The sequence below is a fragment of the Engraulis encrasicolus genome, chromosome 10, assembly GCF_034702125.1.
Source record: "Engraulis encrasicolus isolate BLACKSEA-1 chromosome 10, IST_EnEncr_1.0, whole genome shotgun sequence".
Lineage (NCBI taxonomy): Eukaryota > Metazoa > Chordata > Actinopteri > Clupeiformes > Engraulidae > Engraulis > Engraulis encrasicolus.
This window is the reverse complement of record NC_085866.1, coordinates 21,765,687-21,788,186: the sequence shown is the minus strand read 5'-3', so window position 1 is coordinate 21,788,186 and position 22,500 is coordinate 21,765,687. Positions and strand designations below refer to the sequence as shown.

General features: G+C 42.6%; 1 protein-coding gene and 1 long non-coding RNA gene across 2 annotated transcripts in view; both read right to left on the bottom strand.

The window, feature by feature from the left end:
- The window catches only part of myt1a (myelin transcription factor 1a), a 39,002-nt gene extending 20,207 nt beyond the window's left edge, over positions 1-18,795 (bottom strand). The window contains exons 1-8 of the mRNA XM_063209432.1: positions 18,771-18,795; positions 13,632-13,723; positions 5,132-5,186; positions 3,679-3,721; positions 2,565-2,627; positions 1,010-1,290; positions 593-686; positions 10-520 (exon numbers count right to left, since the gene is read on the bottom strand). Coding sequence (XP_063065502.1) covers positions 10-520; positions 593-686; positions 1,010-1,290; positions 2,565-2,627; positions 3,679-3,721; positions 5,132-5,186; positions 13,632-13,723; positions 18,771-18,795 — 1,164 coding nt within the window. The remainder of the gene's footprint in view (positions 1-9; positions 521-592; positions 687-1,009; positions 1,291-2,564; positions 2,628-3,678; positions 3,722-5,131; positions 5,187-13,631; positions 13,724-18,770) is intronic.
- On the bottom strand, positions 9,187-10,091 carry LOC134456828 (uncharacterized). Its single transcript, XR_010036381.1, has 4 exons — positions 10,020-10,091; positions 9,757-9,868; positions 9,332-9,555; positions 9,187-9,237 (listed from the first exon to the last, which is right to left on the bottom strand). It is a non-coding gene; the product is annotated as an uncharacterized LOC134456828 (long non-coding RNA).
- Positions 18,796-22,500: the final 3,705 nt, after the last annotated feature.

Below are 22,500 nucleotides of genomic sequence, written 5' to 3'. Positions count from 1 at the left end.
CTGTTTCACCTCCTCCTGTGGTATCTCCTCGGAGGAGAGCACCTGCTGAGCGTCGTTAGCAGGAGCGACGGCCTGTGCAATAGCCTGATCCTCTATCTCCATCTCCTCCTCCTCTTCCTCATCCTCTTCCTCCTCCTCCTCTTCCTCCGCCTCTACTTCCTCCTTCTGGGCATCTTTGGTGGCCAGTCTCTGATAGTTCCCGCTGAAGTACTGGTGGTCCGAGTTGTTCTTCTGTGCGCCCATGCACTCCCTCTCCTCCTCCCCCTCCTCTCCTTCCTCTTCGTCGTTCTCATCCTCCTCTTCCTCGTCGTGGCCTTGCGTTGTCGTCTGTGGAACGGCGGCGGTGGCGGCATTCTTCAGCTGTTCCCGCATCTGCTCCTGTTCGCTCATCTCCTCGTCCACCTCCTCGTCCTCCTCCTCTCCGGCCTGGATCTCCTCGGCAACCTGGAGTGCTGCCTCCTCGCTGTCTGCCTCCATGGTAACGGGCTGGATGGGCGTGACCTCCTCCTCCTGCGACTGTGACTGCTGCTGCTCCTCCTCCTCCTGCTGCTGCTGCTGCTGCTGCTGCTCCTCCTCTTTGGGGACCTCTGACTGTGACTCTGGGGACGGAGATGGGGACGGAGATGGGGACTGGGACGCTGTGGCCTCTGCCTCTTTGTCTTTAGGACTAGCTGCTGTGTTTTCATCTGTATAGAACACAAATGGTCACAAACGGTTACATTTACTGTATGTATGTTTGAAAGTTATCATTGTCTTTGAGTGCATATTATGTAAGCTGACCTTATGTACCTAAGCTGACATGTTCCCTGCACTTTAACAGAATATAAAGATAGTGCATAAAAAGAGATATCTTCCGCGCTCCTGCACTTCACAATCTGGTGCGCCACAGGAAAGGACTAGAAGTTGCATGGAATGAAGGCAGTCACCGGAGCATCTTCAGATGTGGAACTTTACTTTTTTAAGTGCCAAGACGTTTCGACGTCGACGCCTTTGCTAGCATCCTACACACCTTGTTGTTGTTGCTGTTCTGTGTTCTGTTTCTCGGCGTCTGTGGTGGCGTCTGTGTCCTTCTCTGTGATGGCCTCCTCGTCTGACTCGGCCCCTTCCTCCTTGTTCTCCGCTTCGCTGCTGGCGTCGCTGTCTGCGTTGAAGCCGTCGTCCATGGCCAGCTTCAGGGGGTTGGCTTTCTTCTTGGGGGCCGGCTGCTGCTGTTGCTGCTGCTGCTGTTGCTGGAGCTCGTCTGCTTCGGCTTCCTGCTTCCTCTTCTTAGCCAATGGGCAGCCCAGCACACTACACGAGCACAGAGAGGTGGAAAGGATTTTACAGATTAAGAGTTCAGATGCAAAACCCCCTAACTCCATTTCTGAAGACCTGCACTTCTATATTTTTAGAGAACCCTGTTGTTTGTTTGGTTTACATTCATGTATTCGATAATACATATACATAGTTATATTACATAAATACATTTAAAAAATATGCAATTTTGATAGCCTTGTATTAAATAAACAATTCTGAAATGGCAATTAGGGGATTTTGCATCTGAACTCTTCATATACAACAACATAGTAGTTCAGATACACCGCGCTCTTCTGTGTGGTGCGTCTCCAGTTGAATAACTTAGAAGGTGAGAAAGTGGATCAGCTGCTCGCACTTCTGCTGCTATGTAAAACAATAAAAAATAAAAAGAAGAAAAGAAGAACCCGAGTGCGATCCATTTTCTCACCTTCTAAGATATACAACAACGTGGAATTTCTGAATTAATTACTAATCAGACTGTATGATTTAGAATGAATTGTGACTTTCTTAAAGGCTGGCACAAGTTCAGATTTTGGTTGCATTCTTCTGTGAAATATACCACACTGGATAGTAGGAAACCTTGTCAATGTTCACATAGATAAAGTAGTTTACGTTTGAATTTGTAGGGCAACATTGTATGTGATCTTGTATGGGAACATACGTAGTATTTAAAAAGTAAAGAAGACGCGCTCACACTATAACCTAATGGTTTTCACAGTTCTTAACTGAGTGCTGAATCCAACATAAACCAGAAATGAATGAACGAAGCAAAGGACAGCACTCTTCAGATTTGTCTGTGTTTATTCGCCCCCACACAATCGCCATTACACGCTGAAAAAGGGCTCTGCCCAAAACGTTCGTGGGCGAATAAACACAGAAAAATCTGAAACATACTGTACGTCATATTACACAATGTACAAAAGGGTGTTCCAGGCAACTCCAAGTGAAAAAGAGGAAGTCCATTAAAAAGCCTTTATTGTCATAGGGCTAAAACATGATTAAAAAAGCCAACATGTTTTGACCGCACTGATCTTCATCAGGGCCTTTTTCACCTGGAGTTGCCTGGATTTTTCCCTTTTTTGAATTGAACTGATCCCCTTCATCCAAGAGCGTCCAACAAATATACTTAAAGAAGATACTGCGACTTTTTTGAGCTACCAGCCATTTTGTGTTTCACTAGGTACAAAAGGGTGTGTTCAAATGCACTATGTAATGATTTTCCATGCTATGCTGGATAGGTTTGTGTAGGGTGTGTGTAGGGTAATTACCTTCTGTGCCGCGCATACTTCCCACTCACGTGTCCCAGGCCATCGCACCCGGGGATGGGGCAGCTGAAAGAGGAAGGAGGGGAGACCACACAGGTGATGATTGATTCTCTGCCTAAAAATAAAGTAATTGGGCTCTCCTCCAAGGAGTTTGCAGATAATGTATAGGATGCCATGCACACACACAAACACAAACACACACACACAACGCACACACACACACACACGCATGAACGAAAACACGCACACACACACACTAACATGTACCAACACACACACACACACACACACACACACACACACACACACACACCCACACACACATACACACACACACACACACACACACACACACACACACACATACACACACACACACACACACACACACACACACACACACACACACACACACACACACACACACTAATTGAGGTATACTGTATGTTGCCTCCCAGGTGATCCTAAAACAGGCAGGGCAGTGCTACCAACACACACACACACACACACACACACACACACACACACACACACACACACACACACACACACACACACACACACACACACACACACACACACACACACACACACACCAACACACAAACACACACACACACACACACACACACACACACACACACACACACACACACACACACACACACACACACACACACACACACACACACACACACACCGTGTTTGCTCTTTACAAGAAAAACCACCAGCTTCAAAATGGGGGCATGGAGGCAGGTAGGGGAGGAACAGATGGTTTGCCTGTCAGTGTGTCCCCACAGGCCCAGCTCAAGAGGAATGAACGTGTTTATTATTACAGGGGCTATGGATGACTGGGATGATGCTGGTGGTGATTAAATTCTGTTTTATCTAACATCTAAAGCAAGGATGTTTGATGGTCTGTGCTTACATGTGCGTATGTATCATTGTGTGCATAGTTACGTGCTTAGAAATATTATGACAAATGCATTGTAAAAGAAGTTGTTCGTAGAGATATGCCTGCAGAATTGTTATTTTTAAGTTCCTGATGTAGTTTTGTACAGAAATCATAATGTCTATATAGTAGAATCATAATGTTATTGAGACGATTTTTATTTACCTTTCATATCTTCCCTCTTGTGTACTTGTAAGCTCCAGGGGTACTGTAAAGAAGACAAAAAAGAACGCAGAGATCAGATAACAGAGCAAGAGGCAGCATCATCCAGAATAGTTTCACATCCAGGTTGGACTAGCCACATGTATTGTTGTTTTGTTTTTTTTACATTTCTGAATTGGGCTATCAATACATCAATTACTATAGTATTAGGTAACACTAGGACCACTATTTAGCATTAGTTTAACCCTTAGCCTATTAAGTGTTACCTGGTATCATTTCCATAAATAATATCTCGACTATTCCAGTGCAAATTACAGATTTGATTTGTGAATAAATGTACTGCCATCCATTTGTTTAAGGGGTAGAGGCACACCCACAGATGCCTAGCGGCCCCGCATTGGGACAATGCAGCCTGATATAGTATCTAGCTAATAAAGTTGGACAAGAGGAGATGAAATCATCTGGTCCGGGCAGGCAGCAACGAGGCCAGCAGCAACAGCGGTGACGTGAAGCTGATGACCCTGGCCTGGCCTAGTCTGGCATCATGGTGACGTGCTACCCACCTCTGATGCACTTGGATATCTCTCTCTTCCTCTCTCTCTCTCTCTCTCTCTCTCTCTCTCTCATGCTATCTATCTATCTATCTACCTCTATCAATCACATATAATCTGCAAAGAAATCCTGCACACTGTCCATTCCAACAACAAACTTTAATACAACGTTTCGGTCATTCGACCTTCTTCAGGTAAAGTTAACCTGAAGAAGGTCGAATGACCGAAACGTTGTATTAAAGTGTGTTGGTGGAATGGACAGTGTGCAGGATTTCTTTGCACTTGACTAACAACCCCGCTGGGATAACATCCTACGCACCTGCCCAACTACAGAGGTGTGCAAAAGCGTCTTTGTTGAACTGAATCACATACAATCTAAAAGATGTTAAATGAACTCTGTGGCCACTTTGTGCATATGGGCCCGCCGGCGGGCCTGTTCACTCATTACTGAAGAGATCCAACTGCATCATAACAACATTGCTGTGACATTAGCTTCTGAGAGTCTTAAGTAGCCGATTAACACGTGGTCATTACACTTTTGACTGTAAGGTCATAACATCGGCTCTGCGCAACGGGGTTGACTGCTTTGGCTATGTCTTGATCTGTTATTTAAGGCTCTCTGCAACGCCATAACAATGTTGTTAAGATGTTAAGTATTTTCAGCAATTAGTGAATAGGCTGCCGACAACCCCATCTGCTCTGAGGCTACGTAGCTGATTAACACTTGGTCATGACAATTTTGGTGACAGTAAGGTTATAACATGGGCTCTGCACAAAGGGGTTAAGTACTGAGTTAACACTGCATTTTACTGCTGCTTAGCGTCAACGAGGCCAGCAGCAGTAGAAGTGACGGTGGGACAGGTGACCCCGGGTACCTGGCCGGACGTCATGGTGACGTTACCCACCTCTGATGCCCTTGGAGCGCGTCCGCGTCCTCTTCTCATCTGCATCCTGACTCATCTGCAAAGACACACGCGCGCGCACACACACACACACACACACACACACACACACACACACACACACACACACACACACACACACACACACACACACACACACACACACACACACACACACACAGATGTGACCAAACATAGCAGCTTCAGCTTCTATCTCCAGTCTCGCCACAACTTTTCTCTCTCTCTCTCTCTCTCTCTCTCTCTCTCTCTGTCTCTTTCTCACTCTGTCTCTCTGTCTCTCTCTCTCTCTCTCTCTCTCTTCTTGCCTTGGTTCATGCTTCATTTTCTGAGACCATTTCAGATAAAAACCTACTTATAACACCCTCTATTGTCCCACTCCCATATATTGTATTCACATTCTTACTAACAAGGAATTAACTGTGGAATATACAGTAATATCCTTTGATCAAGGCTGTATATTTAAATTCCACGTCCTCCAGAAAGCAGCAAGGGGATCTAATAGTTCCTCTCCCCCAAGCTTGCAAGCTCAAATTACAGCTAATAGATACTACACACTCCAGCCTTCTAAATATGCTCTCAAACACGGAAATCAATACCCTGTGCACCCTGTGTACACAGGAAATTTGCCTGAGTAAAATTTACTCAAATTGAAGAAAATTTTACTCTGCCACAGATAGTATTTGGTCCCTATCTAAAAAGAGTAAAAAATACTCTTTTGAAAGAGTATTTTTTCTAGAGTAAATTCTCCTCCATTTAGAGTAAATATTTTACTCTGCGTGATGCGATTAGACTCAAATTAGAGTGTTTTGAAATTTACTCTTCATACGATATACTCAGTTCAGAGTTAACGTGACTCTATTATGAGTCGTTTTAATTTACTCTGACATTTTTTTTAACTCTATTGTGAGTTGTTTAATTTAACTCTGACTTTTTTTTACTCTACATCAAGAGATGTTTATGATCAATTAAAGAGTTAAAAACTAACTCTCTCTAGAGAAACCAATAAAAATAAACAAATTGTACTCCCATGTCTTAGTTTATTTTCAGTTTCACATAATTACAAATTCCAAAAAAACTTGTAAAAAATAATAAAATAGTACATTAGTAATATACAATAGTATATTATAAATTAAATATACATTTGTAGTAAAATAGTAGTACAGTAAAATAACAAATGAATAAAATGAAAAAATAAATAAATAAAAAATGTTCATTCACAATGGACAAATATACATATATAAATAAAAAATAAACAGTGCAATTACATAAAATAAAGACAAACATTTGAGAGAGAGAGAGAGAGAGAGAGAGAGAGAGAGAGAGAGAGAGAGAGAGAGAGAAAAGGTGTGTGCGCGTGTGTGCGTGCGAGAGAGAGAGAGAGAGAGAGAGAGAGAGAGAGAGAGAGAGAGAGAGAGAGAGAGAGATGAAATGAGAGATGAAATCAGGATTACATAAAACAATGAGGTACAATAAACAAATCGTCGTCAGTACCATATGATGTCAGTACATCAAAATTCCTGTACATTAGAGTCTTAATGTCTAACACAAAAGGGTCTCCAGTGGTATGTGAAACCTTGTATGCATGGGTATGTTCATCTAAACAACGTGTTTTAAGAGCATCTGTCATCAAGATAACCTGCTCATCTTTGATGAGAACATTCTTGATTACATGGAAAACCAGCATGTCATTATCAGTTCTCACACAAACAGCAAACTCTGGTCTGAACATTCTTCCATTGACCTTGGCCCATTTCACTTTCAGAACCCTGGCCCTAACTGGTACTTCAAGTGTCAACATTGCTTTTTCTTCAGTTATATCCCAATGCATCACCATATATTTGAAGCATCTAATTTCAGAGCACCATGGTTTGTTCAAGGACTTATATCCTAACAAAAGGTTGTTACCTAAGCATCATCTCATGGTGCATTATCCCATGTGTATACGTAAAATTGGGCCCCTGTTACATACATGGTGCATGAGATACGAGGCCAAACACAATGTTTGAAAAAGTTTTACTGAAAAGTTTTAAAAACATCACTAAAACTTTAGCCAAAAAACACCAGTGCCAGATGGCTTACTTGTGGCAAACATTTGATCCAAACGAGTTGAAAATGGGTCCTGGAAAAATGGTCTCCTTGAATTAAATGAAGTTTGGTGGTAAGGTGGCAGAAAAACTTGAAGTACCAGTTAGGGCCAGGGTTCTTAAAGTTAAATGGGCCAAGGTACATGGAAGAATGTTCAGACCAGAGTTGGCTGTTTGTGTGAGAACTGATAATGGCATATTAGAGGGCCATGAACAAGTTTGAAGTGCCGTATGAGGCTATTAGCATCAGCATGACTCTTCTGACAAATGAAACAAATCATTCTGTCTACTGCAGCATTCTTGCTCTAAGCTCAGCTACTCTTGGATTGACTTTGGTAATTTCAACATCTATGTCATAGATGGTTGTTTGCAAGAAAGTGAACACATTTGTGAGCTCATGGCAGTAAGTGGTACCGAAAACATAATGAGCTTTAAAAAGCTCATCGAATGCAGTCAGTGAATTGGAGGACTTGCATGGCAAGGCCTGTTTGTCAACAACAATGAAGTAAGATTGGATCATACTTTTCTTTGGTCCAACTGCAAGTAGATATGGCTGGACACTCTGTGTGATGCCCTCCAAATGGCCCTGAATGCTGGCACCAGTCTGTGAAAGGAAACACACAAGAGACCTAATGTCAAGAGAAAACCTGTATAAAGAGGTTTTACACATTACAAAGTAGCTATCATCATTGTATGTGACAAAATAACTATGGCTTTGGTGAAAGTTGGAAAATAAAAGGTATTATACAAATCAAGTTAGAATTACTATATTCATTAATCCTTTTTCACACAAAGTAAAGACAAAAAGGTACCTTCAGAACAGCTTGGAGAAATATAATTGTACTGCATGTATATATTAAAGAAACATGTATGTTTTTTAATACAGTTTTGCTATTCTTTCATCTATGTCTTGTCAAAAGAAGAACAAGACATTTTGGAGCAGTTTCAATCTAACCATCAGCTTTTATTTCGAATGGGCAGTGTGCATTTTTTGTAGGCTATTTCCAAGGTCCATGCTGCCCATTCACAAAGGGTACCTTTTTCATGTATACTTACCACCACCATCACTTTTCATGCATGAACTGTCTGCCATTTTGAATGTCTAGAAACAGACATTTTAGCTGCACATTAAGCAGCACAGTTTCAATGAGCAGCTTAGTTGCAATACCAACTCTCGCACACAATGCTACACAGTTCACCTTTTAAGGACCAGTGGTTCTAAACCTTTTTAGAACAAATTCCCCCTTGACCTTATCATAAGCCTGCCACACCCCCTTGACCACATCATAAGCCTGCCAATGTATTAACAAAGAAAATATACCAATTGCAACTGAGATTTCCCCCTCCCCCAGCTGTCTCCTTCTCAACACCCTCCTAGGGCTCCAATGCAAAACTATTTTAGACTGAAACCTCACCTTGATGAATTTCACCACATGACCACAGGCTCGATGAGCGGAAATCTTTCCTGGCCTTTTGCGCCCTGGATTGGAGGGTGGTAGAAGGTGGACCAGCAAAAGTATGGACGACATGTCACTGTCCCAACCTGGATTACACAAGACAGACAAGATGCACATATAAAACGAATGAAGACCCCTGTTGTCTAAAATGCAATTAGGAAATAACAGTAACTGTGTGTAAACACCAAAAGTGACCTACGAGACATATGCGATGGAAGTCATTATTTCTTGTGTACATGCACATTAAGGAGGACAAGAATAAAAGTAAAAGGATAGTGTGGAGTGGTGGACTTTATCCATTCACCACCAACACATTGACATGGGTTATTTGTTTGGTAATATTTTTTGACAATTATTTTTCTGCTGTCATTACTGTTACCTTCTTCAACTTCAGTAGAGAGAGCATTCTGGATGAGGTCTTGGAGATCCGCAGTCTGTGTCAGGCCACGGCTCTGTGCAATGACTTTTGGTTTTATGTTGTGGACCATTTTTCCATCAGCTTTGCAGAGGTTGAGTCACCAAAGAGAAGTGCAAAATCCTGCTCAATCTACAAAACAGACAGTGGAGAAATCAGTGATGTATAAAATGCAGCTGAAGTATCACTCTGGAATTCACATTTTTAAGAATACTTATAGACTAACCAGGCCTGGTATGTCCATGAATCTTGGAAAAATGGATAGGATATCAGTTGATTTGTCAGTGTCACGCAGAATCTTCTGGCGATAGACTAGGGTCAACCTCATCTTTTCCTTCACCACCGATTCATCAGCTGTGTGCTTCATCAGAGCAATTGCTTCCTGACACTGGCGTTCATCGCTCAACCAATTGCCTTCCTTGCAAGGATCTCTATCAACAGATGGCCCACCTGAAATAACAGAAAATATACATACAAAATGCACTTACTTATTATTTTCCCAGACATCAAAGTATTCTCAAAACTACAGACGGTGTTTGATTTAAACTACAAGTCCCTGCACTTGATGGCCATATTAGCTATGAGAGATAATGAAATATAACCATAACCTGTGTGCTATTATGTATTTCAACAATAACTTAAATAAGTCACCTGCTTGTGAAGGTCGTGGACGTTTAACTCGTCCCTCTGATGCTTCTTTCTGCAGAGTTTTAATTCTCCAAGCCAAATAGCCACTTCCATCTTCTGCGTTGTAATAATGTTCCTATGACAAATATAACAAATAGACAAAGAGTTCTTACTGTATGTTTTACAAGAGCAAAATAGTTATAAATTCATTGATATTTACACTTCATTAAATCAGGGTTTATACAACCAATTTCTAAAAAAAAAGACTACAGAGGAAAGCTAATTACATAGCCAAGCTTGCTCCTTGGGTCAGCCAAATAGGGGAAGAGGGAGATGATACCCAGTGCGTAGTCTTCCTTTACACGCCGAGGCGGGCTTGTTCTACAAACACACACACGATACAAACATATTAGGAGCCATAGCATCATAACCAACCATTTATAATTACTGTACTGTCCTAATAATCAGGGCTCTAAATTAATACCGACCAGACAGCCAAATGCTGGTGAAATTTGGCAGTTTGTCTGACAGAACAGACCAACTTCAAGTCACTTTGACCCATTAGTGAGTGTACGTTCTTGGCTAGTGCAATGAACGGCTACCAGACATTTTACCTTTTGAAAAAATACATTTAGGGCCCGGATAATCATCATCAACATTATTATTATTATTTCTTGAAAACCTACCCATGTTCATTTGTCATATGAGCAACCAATATCTTCACCAGGTCACGCCTTCTGCTATCTGACAGGTACTTTGTCCGAGCATATTCATTCATGATCTTGTCCCCTCCTGGGCTTCCTTTTAAGATGTCTTCAACCATCTATTAATGATGTTAAACATAAAACAAATATGAGAAACCGACAAATGACTTTAAAATACATCTGTAGGCCTACATGCAAAACAAAATTGATGAATCTTACTTGGGCAAGACGACGTTCCTCTCCTTGCTTTGATTGTCTTGGGCTAGGGGTCAGTATCACAGTGTCATCAGATCCAGAACTAGCCTCAGCATCAGCAAGGGAGCCTGAGCTAACAGAATCTGTGACACACAATTTAAAAAAAAATCACAGTTGTCCTTCAATACAATACAACCTGTATTTATATAGTGCAATATATACATCTAAAGTTGTCTCAAAGCGCTTTCAAAATACACATACACTTGTACACATTTACACACCAGCTCTGGAGGCTGCAGCACAGCACCTGTTGTCTGGGGTTCATGTGAGAAGGTGCATACATACACAAGCAGACACGCACACGCAAACACACGCAGACACACACTCTCTGTCTCTCTCTTTCCCACATTCACACACCAGCTGAATACTGCAGCTAGAGGGCAAGAATCAACAGGAAGTACAGACAATTGTGTTGGCGTAAAGTGTAAAACTAAGTTGCATTTACCTTCAGATGTTGTATCTGGGATATCAATTTCCAGGACATGAACATCTGGCTGCTTCATCAAGTATGCAAAAGCTTCCTGATCAACCTCGGTCCTTGACTCATCAAAGACTTTAATGTCCATTGTCGGAAGGTCAAATTTCCTGGCAACTTTAGAGAAGAAAGATTCAACGTTTTATTGTCATTGTTAAAAAAGGCAACGGAATTGTGTTTGGGGTAGGCTGCAATACTTTAGGTTTTCAAGTTTAAGTGCTCAAGAGGTTTTAAAAAAAAAAATCAGGCCCTGATATGAAAGGCAGTAATGTAATACCCTAATTTAGTCCTAATAAATAAGGCAGTAATGTAGTCATTTAGGCAGAAGGGCCCAATGTTTCTCAACAGTCCTGTAAATTCAAAGTTTACACATGATTTAAACATTACAAGTGTTTATTTCGGTTTTAAACCCTTACCACATTCCAAAAATGACTCGAATGTAAATGTTGTTGGAGAAAACACATATTTCTTCTGATCTTTATATTTCACTCTGACAACGGTGGTGTTTTCCATCCTGTTGGAGGAAAAAAAACAACGTGTTATAATCTTTCCGCTTTGAATATCCTTCTGAACTATCGCCAGACTCCCTCACAAGTGTACGGTCGATCAGAACGGGCGCAACGCAAAGCTGAACCTCACCAGATATTTTTTTGGGACAGCACCGCGTGTGCGTCACTCTACCAGAGATTCTCTAAGCGATTTCTCTACTCTCCCTGACTCTACTCAGAGTCAAGTACATGTGACCGAAGTGGCCACGTAGCGACGGGTTGAAAAATAGTTTGTGCCTTCTGCAAAACTGCGACAGCCTTCACACAACTTTTGGAACAATCGTTCAGACGGTCACATCAAATGGGACTGCAGGAATGTGATTTTTCATCCACTTTTCATCCATTTTTCATTACCACAACAAACCAATTTACTCTCACGAGAGCTACATACATGTGGTCTCCAAACACGGCAACACTAACCTTTTCGAGCTCACAACCAGTTATTTCACATCTAGGCTTAATTCCACAATTTGATAGACTAGGTCGGACTGCATAAATTGCATTAATGCGATTTTCATCATTGGTTTCTTCATTGGTTTTCCTCATTTAGCCTTACCACAACGAACCACTTTTTACTCTTAACAAGAGTTACATACATGTGGTTTCCAAACACGGCAACGCTGACCGTATCCAGCTCACAGCCAGTTGTCATTTCACAGCCAGTGCTAATTCCACAATTTGCTAGAAACCACAGCCTACATTTAGTCACAATGACGAGCAGATCATTTCGGAGGCGCAATATGTTGTGCCAACGGAAAGCTACCAATGTTAGCCGAACTGAACACTCGCACTTGCATTGCCTACGGTTTGTTGCGGTGCATTTGTACGGTCCATTGTTTTGTAATAGCCTACCTTTTAACACATGTAGATTATGAAAGATTATAAACACACTCACTTTCAAATCCAGCGAATTTCTCCCCCCAGAGAGCTGTTCCGTGACTTCAGCAGCAGCGGTGGTAGAAAATACAATATGGCTGGAAAACGAAACTTAATTTTGTAAGAAGCTCCGCCTATTTCTCACTTAGGCCTAGAACTACTCTGAAAATTTGCTCCTACTCTTACTCGAAATTTTACTCTATGAACTCGATTCAGAGATAAATATACTCGTTAAGAGGAAAATTGTTGTGACTCTGGGAAAATTACTCAGCTGTTTTTCCTGTGTAGAGTTTCCTTTCTTCCAAAGGGAAGCGAGAAGGGGTCAAGGGAAATACATAGAGAGGGGTACAGAGAGGGCAAGGGCAAGAGAGAGAGAGAGAGAGAGAGAGAGAGAGAGAGAGAGAGAGAGAGAGAAGCAGAGAAACAGAGACAAAGAGAAAATGAGAGAATGAGAGGATGAGAGAATGAGAGAATGAGGGAGAAAGGAAACAAATGAGAGTGAAAGGGAGAGATACTAAGACAGGGATAGGAAGAGAGACAAAGAGACAGTGGCAAAATGAGAGAACGAGAGAGAGAGTGAGAGAGAGAGAGTGTGTGAGAGAGAGAGAGAGAGAGAGAGAGAGAGAGAGAGAGAGAGAGAGAGAGAGAGAGAGCATACATCAGATGAATGAAGCCTGATGTGCCCTCTTAACAAAACAGCTGTTCTGCTCCTCACAGCGCTGCATGAAGAACATAATGCAGGCCATTCACAATGTGCCTATATCAAAACACACTCTTTCTTCATGCAGTGTTGTTTGTGTGTGTGTGTGAGCGGCCGTGCACATGTGTAGAGATGTGTTTTTGCATGTCTGTCTGAGTTTGTGTGCCACCAGTGTGTGTGTGTGTGTGTGTGTGTGTGTGTGTGTGTGTGTGTGTGTGTGTGTGTGTGTGTGTGTGTGTGTGTGTGTGTGTGTGTGTGTGTGTGTGTGTGTGTGTGTTCGTTCATGTTTGTATGCGTGTGTGCGTGCGTGTCTCATATGTGTGAAGTGCACCAGTCGTTACCTTGGCTCGCCGCGTCCTCTTGGTGTCTCCGCTGCTGTCTCGGTCCCCTCGCGTCCACCTCTGGTTCAGCAGCTGCCCTCGGAACTCATTCTCTGCAAGGGGGGACACAGACATGACACTGAGTTACTCCCCAACACATTGGAAGTGTCTTGGGCTCCATGCACACAGCTTTGCTAATTGGAATCTCTTTACAATGGGGAAGCATGTAATTTGTAATTTTGAATATCAGATCCTGCAAAATTGTTGTTATTGTGTTGTGAAGAGGATAATGAGTTTGATAATGGAGGTCGTTAAAATATGTGAGGTCATTTGCACACGCGCGCACACACACACACACACACACACACACACACACACACACACACACACACACACACACACACACACACACACACACACACACACACATAGCATTACCAAACGAACTGGTATTCCATTATAAACAGATTACCAACCATAATGTTCAAGAAATTGATATGCAAGGCAGAGGGGGCTATCCCCAGGGACCATAACACTGAAGTCATTCTTGTGGTCGCTGTGAACACTACATCATCCTGTGACACTACTCGCGTGCCTTCGTAGCACCAGTGTCGATTAAGGTGCTCCAAAACGAGAGGAGAGAGCCGCGCGCGTCCCAGCTGTTTCACGCGCCTGCTCATTACCGGGCTCCTGATTACGTTTCAAGGAGCACCTGCTGCCCTCGTGCGCGTCACACCGGCTACGCATGAACGCTCCCAGGAGAGATGGCACTTTCAGTGGAAAGACACGCTCAGAGTTTACCACGAGTATCCTACTTTTTTCCTCCTCACCAAATTATATAAACCACACTGAAATAACAACACAGCGGCGCTATATAAGGCTCCACCATTCCACAAAACCGGCTGACCTGAACTACCTCACCAAGGTATGGAAAGGTGTTTGGAAAAGGCTTAGTAAAGGTTTAGAGTAAGCAACTAATTAAATATTCTGCGAGCTGCTGGTAGGCCTACAACAGCCGGGTAGTTCCATCAGTTGGCATTTGTCATCATAAACGGGGAAACCTCGACAGCCTGGCATCAGTAAAGTGGTAATATACGTCGAGTATAAGCATTTAACATCTGGAATGGAAAAGGAATTTCCAACCAGATGGTCAAGGCTACGCACCTAATGCGTAGGCTACGAGTAAAATAGCAGCAGGGAAAACAGTATTCATTTCTGTATTCAATATGGCTGAATGCAATGTGCCGGAGGCAATGTTACAGTAGCCTTGGCCAAGAACATCTTGGGCATACATTTTCAAGGATGCTGAACAACATCATTGAACATTTTTCTAGTCGCACTCGACAACATTGTCATTTCAGGGGTTATTTTTTTTCAACGAACGATGAATTAAACAACGAAATATCAATTCAACCACAGGGAACCTCCACAGCGACGAAAATGTACAATTGCTATGACGCCTTTTGTTCGATAGGCCCCGGCATCGAAAGCGCATCCCCCAACTGCACGTAACCATTCGTTTCACAGTTTATACAGTAGGCTACCACGCCTATGCACGAATTTCACCAAGGTGAAGAAAACCTTCCGCGACAACACAACAACATGATAAGAGTCTACGAATGTATTTAGATAGCTTTGATGACTTTCCCCAACGATGGAGCAATGGGGTACCTGTCAATTGGTGCGCTTTGTTTACCCTGGGCCATAGACTTCCCTGAATTCTAAGCTAACACCCGATCAAGTTCTATTCATACTTTGGGGGAGAAAACATAGATGATGCTGTGATGCATTCGAAAGCACCTGAAACCGAACTCGGAGGCTTACTACACGCCATATAAGCGTCTTGATGTACTTTAAGGCCTTCTGATAAGGTAGCCTACAGTGATAGGCTATAGCAATGATGGCATAGCCTACAACATCCACTGAAACTAGCTCATTTGAAGCAGCTGCCCTGTTTTGCTTGACTTTCACGCGACGCATCCAGTGCATTTTAAAGGGCTTCGTGCGAGCGCCATACTTGCTGCCACATAGCCTACATATATTAACATTTCGCATGACTTGCATAACCATTCCCGTTGAAATGGTCGACAAAACTTTGTGCTCAAATAATGGCTTTTCACGAGCAGCCTATAGAAACTTTAGAACATCAGGTGTTTTACGCAGGTGTTGTTTAGTGCGTCGAATGACAACTTGGCTTTTAACTTTGCTTAGAATTACAGTAGCCTTACCATGGAATCATTTAGACCAAAAGTATGTGTCTCTAAAATATTACGGAACAAAACATCGCAGCTCATATATTTTCCAATTCCACCATTGCCCTGCGCCTTGAGTTCCTGAGTCATGAATACGCCGGTTCCATCAAAACAGATCTTTGGGAATAAACTACAGCATTGTAGAGCAAGATCCATGAATATTGTCAAATAGAGGATGAAGTAATGCACTCACAAAAGCTACAGGGATAGCCAGAGACTGCTTCTTTAAGAGATTAGTAGTCAAGCTTACGAGGGCAATGGAACGGCCATGGTTGGTCCGTTGACAGACGAGTGAATAAAATAAATAGAATCCAGAATACACCATTCAGCAAAAGACAGAATAATTCAGAATGAATACCGTTAGCATCGCTCTTCCACAAAATCCTCTATTAAGATATGGCCTTCATGTAACTTCAATGTTGAAGCCCGTCTTCGGCGTCTCAGTTATAGTCCCTGTCTGACGTTCACCAAACTTGGACCTCTGGAACTCGCCAAACGCACAACGTCTCCACAGTAAAGCTAATATATTCACCTTTCCCTAAATAGGAATGTTCCTGAATATTGCCTATTGCATCGTCCCTATTGCTTTGTCGACGAGAATAATATCACTTACCTATGGTTCACGGGCCATTGTTCGCCCCTCCTTTCCCCTCTGATGTTGTGACATCACCAGGGTAAAACCTACAGCAAAAAATGGGCAGGGCCTCCAATACAGCCCTGCACCCCCACTACACTAACATCCGAATATAATAATTGGTATGATATGCTTTACTCGTGTCTGACTTGCATAATAGATTGCAAGAAATGCAAAGGCAAAATGCTTAACAAATGCGTGTGTGATGTCCTGCACCTTCCGAAATGTATTCTTTGCTGATGCCAGAAAACTTCTGACATTGATCGTATTACAGAACAGGGACTCTGTTACAGTTGTCATCTGAGAACCCCCATTGTACCACACAATGGTATTACCCTACCCTACCAAACCACTCCAATACATCAACAGCGAAACCCCACGAAAATAGTTTGGGTAAAACGACAATGTTTGCCCACCGATTGTACCAAATGAACACAAATCATAATAGCCTACCAGTAACAATCTCTATTTTTTTATTTGAATAAGACATAAAACAGGTCAAAGCAGCAGACTCTTATAACAGGTCCTGAAAGTGGAACGGTGGATGTCTCTGAAAATTCAGCACCCAAGACAGCGCGAGCAGTGATTTCAGAACCATGGACAGAAACGCAAAGTGCCCTGCACGAGCAGCCTGCTCAAAACCAACAGCGAATCGTGTTCACTCATAGTGCAGGTCACATGATTCTTCCAGCCACCAACCATGGGGAGAATGGTGTCGACTTTTTAAATGCTTTTCAATGAGGCTCATCATCCCGTGCTCTTGTATAAATATAAAATGCTATTCGAGGTGTGTTCAATGTTCTTACGCATAGGCCAATCTGACAACATTATTAGTAATGCATTTTGCTAATATCATGTTTGTTTACGCATCTAATTCCCATCCAAATTACATTTTTGAGAACTACTTCGCTTTGCGCAGTGATACAGTTAAGTAAATATACCTACTCCAGAATAGACCAAAGCACAGTCTTCTTCCTGGGTTATGATAGATGACCTCCATTTTTTCTGCATATCGCCAGTATAGTGCAGAATAGCTTACGTTGTAATAGACTTGCTCTTCTTTACACTGAAAAGCTCCAGTGGTAAGAACAACCTATTGCATTCAGATATACACCTAATGGCAAAGTTAGGTAAAAACTCATGTATTGGGCATAACAACATTATTATCAATAATAACAAATGTTGTTGAAATTGTTTTATTTCGTGTCCAGTTTGGAGTAGCCTAGTTTCAGTTACAAGCTATAGGCCGAAACTACAAAAGATTTGCAAACAATATAGAGTGTATGTTCTCAAGAGCAACTCTGAAAGACTTTGTGAATATTTAATGAGGCCAACTTCTACGATTACCAGCTGGGACTTTTTCTCTCTTCTCGATCACTTCGCAGAGCGCATCATCATCATCACAGATGGACAGCCCTGTTGCAGCCGCATACAATTAAAGTTGTCGGCTGCTAGTGCTAGTCAGAGCTATGCGTATAAATATTGCATAGAGAGAGAGCCTGCTGAAAGAATAAGTTGAGAGGGAAGCCCCACTCACACACGTCCCCTCCCAGCAGAGACAGATGGAGCGATCTGCCAAGCCGGCTGGCCCTACCTCCTCCTCCTCCTCCTCCTCCTCCTCCACACACACACACACACACACACACACACACACACACACACACACACACACACACACACACACACACACACACACACACACACACACACACACAAACTTTAATACGGCGCAGCACTGACTCTGTCCCTATAGAGTTCGAAACACATATCCCCAGGGGAAACAAAAGTTGCCTTTGTCTGAAAACTGTCTGGCCGGCTGTAAGTTTGGCTAGTTCAGCCCAGCACAAAGACTCCTAGGTCATCTGCTGGGTGGAAACAAGTCCTTCATTGTTGAAATAGAAAATACACACTAAGATTTTGATGTAACTTTGTCAACAGACCTGAAAATACCCAACTTCAGAGATCTTATAGGCCTAGACAAGAGCAATGTTTATATCAAACTCGAGTTCTTTGGCGTTGGACAGTTCAACGCAAACTATGACACTAATAGCCTTATCATTTTAAAATGACAGCAAGTTTACTCCTTTAGAAACATGAATAGAAATAACAACAATCTAACCAAATTCAATAACAACTTTTAAGACCACTGTTGTTGTAGGCTATTCGTTTATGAGCACCACATGCCAAAGAGTAAAGAAAGTTAGACTCTTTGCGCTAACTTGTTTCTACAGCCACTGGTTGCGTCAAGTTGTGTAGGAAAAGTAGAGAACTTACCGAGAAAACTTCCGCACAGCTTCATCTTTGCGGTGATTTCTTCGTCCTCCTCACCGCTTCCAAACTCTGAAACTTACTTCACTTCGGAGAAAGTTACAAGGAGTAAACTTGCTACGCTGGGCGGAGACATCTCCCATCTGCGTGTGCCTGCGCCAATAAGCACGTCGCTGATGAGTTATTGTCTACTTCGTCGGCCAATCAGAGCTCACCACCCTGTCAGTGTTCCCAAACAATGCCCATTGAAAACGAAAACAAAAGCCTGGTAGTGTCTGCGGCAAGTCATATGGCAAACCCAACGACTTCCTACTTCTTTCATCCATACTCCCGTCAGCTGCCTCAGCACTGTCCACCACACAAAGTCAGACCGAAAGTTTTCATTTCTAATTAACTTTGGAGATATGTCAGAAGCTGCAACAATACCACGAGAGTCACCACTATTGAAGTAGATGAAAGGTTTCTGCCCACACACAGTGCGCCATATTAATGCTTACTGGATTGTACTGTATAATTCAATGTAGCCTATTGTCAGACAAAAACCCAAGTTATTTATTCCACAATTTATGGCCTTGTATGATACATAGTCTTTTACTTTTTAGCCTGTGGAATGCTATGCCTCACCATAAAAAAACATGTATTACAACATGATCACAACATTTGAAAAGATTCTTTATTAATGCATTACAACGGGGTAATATCCCTTCTGGCTATAAGCAACTTATAAGGTGCACTGAATTGAAATATTTATAAACACACACACACACACACACACACACACACACACACACACACACACACACACACACACACACACACACACACACACACACACACACACACACACACACAAAGTTTTTAACTGTAATGGGAAGATACAGTCTTGACATAAATGTAAAATGTGACGTTTGATGTATACAAGAGTATAGGCCTCAGACATAGGTAACTAATATGGGGATATGCGGAAGAAAACAAAAACAACACATTCATAAGACAAAACCCACTGAACTAAAGAAAGCCTATCATTCTATGTCATATGAGGCCGAGAACACAGACGAAAAAAGCATATGGGTGACAGTTGTGCTAAGAGGAAGTTTTGGTTTGGTTCAGGTTGTGGTGTCTGGTGTCGAGTTATGTGGAACCTGCAGGGCTTTTGGTGCCTTCTCCTTCTTCTTCGTTTAGCCCACAGTCCCAGAGACTCCCCAGGCCTCTCAGTTCATCAAGCAGCCAATCAATCAATTAGCCAGTCAATCAATAAAGGCCCCCCATACCCCATGCCCACCCCAGTCTATGCAGCCTCCCCTCCCTCCCCAACACCGACCGGCAGACAGCCATCCCCACACATGCCCTTATACCCTTACCCTCACCCTTACCCCTCTTCTAATTACATTTCTTGCCCCCCCTCCCTCCTTCTCCTTCCTTCTTTTGTTTGTTTTATAGTCTGTGATATCTTTGACACTTTTGCACTTTGTCACCTACTCACACACTACCTATGAATTTGACCACACTAAAATCAAACTTTTTTGTTTCTCTTACACACTTTCTACTACATTAGTTTGGCCAAACTAATATCAAATCTGTTGTGAACTCTCTCTCTCTCTCTCTCTCTCTCTCTCTCTCTCTCTCTCTCTCTCTCTCTCTCTCTCTCTCATGGAAAGTATGTTTGGACACGCCAAAAATAAATAAATAAAAAGCCAAAAATTAAATCTGTCTCACTCGCTTCACTCAATCTCTTACTTTTCTTTCATGCTCTGCCACCTCTCTCTCTCTCTCTCTCTCTCTCTCTCTCTCTCTCTCTCTCTCTCTCTCTCTCTCTCTCTCTCTCTCGGCAGTCTGCTGTGCATTGGTTTGTGCAGTAGAGCGGTGCAGATTGGAGGAGCAGCAGCAGTAGCAGTAGCAGCAGTAGTAGTAGCAGCAGCAGGAGCATATGCCCCATAGTAGTTAATGCTGTGTGTCCCCCCTACTGCCTGCAGCCCTCCAGTACGAGAGCAGTAGCACTAGCAGTGCAGAGCAGAGCAGAGCAGAGCAGAACTGTGACGCTCGACCCCCATGACAGATGGCTTTGCTGATAATGATGGCTGGGGACCCCCCCACACACACACACCCTCCGTCCCTGCTGCTGTTGCCATGGTAAGTCAGCAAGAGCAGCAGAGGGGTGTGTGTGTGTGTGTGTGTGTGTGTGTGTGTGTGTGTGTGTGTGTGTGTGTGTGTGTGTGTGTGTGTGTGTGTGTGTGTGTGTGTGTGTGTGTGTGTGTGTGTGTGTGAGGGGTGTGGGGAGTTGTAGGATGAAGGATGAGGGTAGGGAGGAGAGGACAGGGGGCAGGTGGATGGTAGCTTGCTGAGTGTTGGGGGGCGGGGGGTTGTAGGGTTGTTGTTATGATAGAGGCATCCCCACACTGCAGAACCAAAGAAAGTGTGCCAAACTTTAAGAGGCTGCTCTCGGCTTAACGAAAAATGTGTTGCGGACGGAGATCATGCCGTCTGTTGTCAAATAGGCTGTGTTGGAGGTTATCCACTGTAAACCTCGTAGTTTTATATATTCAGCACTCATAGAGTTGGGTCTAACACTGAGTGTGTTGCCCATTCGTTCTCTGGAAAAGTTAACACAGCAAAATGTAGGCCTACTTTGATTATGAAATGGCTTGATGCCTCTTTTCAAGTAGTGTGCTAACATCACAGTACATTATGCCAGTGCAAAGGCGGATGGGGGTTGGTAAAAAGAAAAAAAAAATGTTTGTGTTGCCATGGTGATCGCTTTCCCCTTTTGTACTGTAGCCTTGCCCTGATACTAATAAATAGCGTCTTTTTTGAAAAGCATGTGTGCTTCTGACATGAATTTGGCTGAGCTTGTGATGCATGTAGGACCAGTCTTTTCATTAAACATTTACGATGAGGGACTCACACCAGTGGACTGGAAGACTCTGGGGACACACCAAAGAGAAAAAAAAATCAGTTTCCAGTTTGCCAAATCACCCACCAGCACATACAGATTTGTCTACAAATTATTATGCGCACAAAAAGTTAGGAATGTAAAATATAGGGCTTTAATTACCAGGCCAAATTATGCATGGTCGTTATGCATGATTTAAGAAGGGAAATTATTTCACTAACAATTTTGTAAATGATTGTGATTGGAATGCTGTCAACTGAGGAATAGGAATAGAGTTTAAACACGATATCTACAACATCATAGTAAAAAGAAAAGACAACAAAAAAAGGAAATCCAGCCTGGTGCATGGAAGTCCTTGTGCACAACCCTTCCGCTATGCAGGGGCAGATGTAAGCACCAGCCAATCGGCCAAAATTTGATTTTATTTTGATTTAATACTGGTGAAATTTCAGTTTGGCTGGTCGAAAATACCAACTTACTAGCCACTTTGACCCATTAGTGAGTGTATGTTTTGCTTGTAAAATTAGCATCTACTAGCCATTTTGGCTGGTGATGAAAAAAGTTAATTTTACAGCCCTGAGTATAAGGCAGGAAAACTTGATCAATATGAAAAGGTCATGAAACACCGCACACTGGATACTGGACACTGGACACTGGACACTGAACACAACGCGTTTCGCTCAGTGCGTCTTCAGGTTCACTCTGGACACATTGGGAGAAAAGCGGGTTGTTATCTCCAAAAATAAAGAGGAAAAAAAGAACTGTATCCAGTGTGCAATGTTTCATGAACTTTTCAAGAAATCCAGCCTATTACTGTAATAATTACAATATTATAAGACAACAATA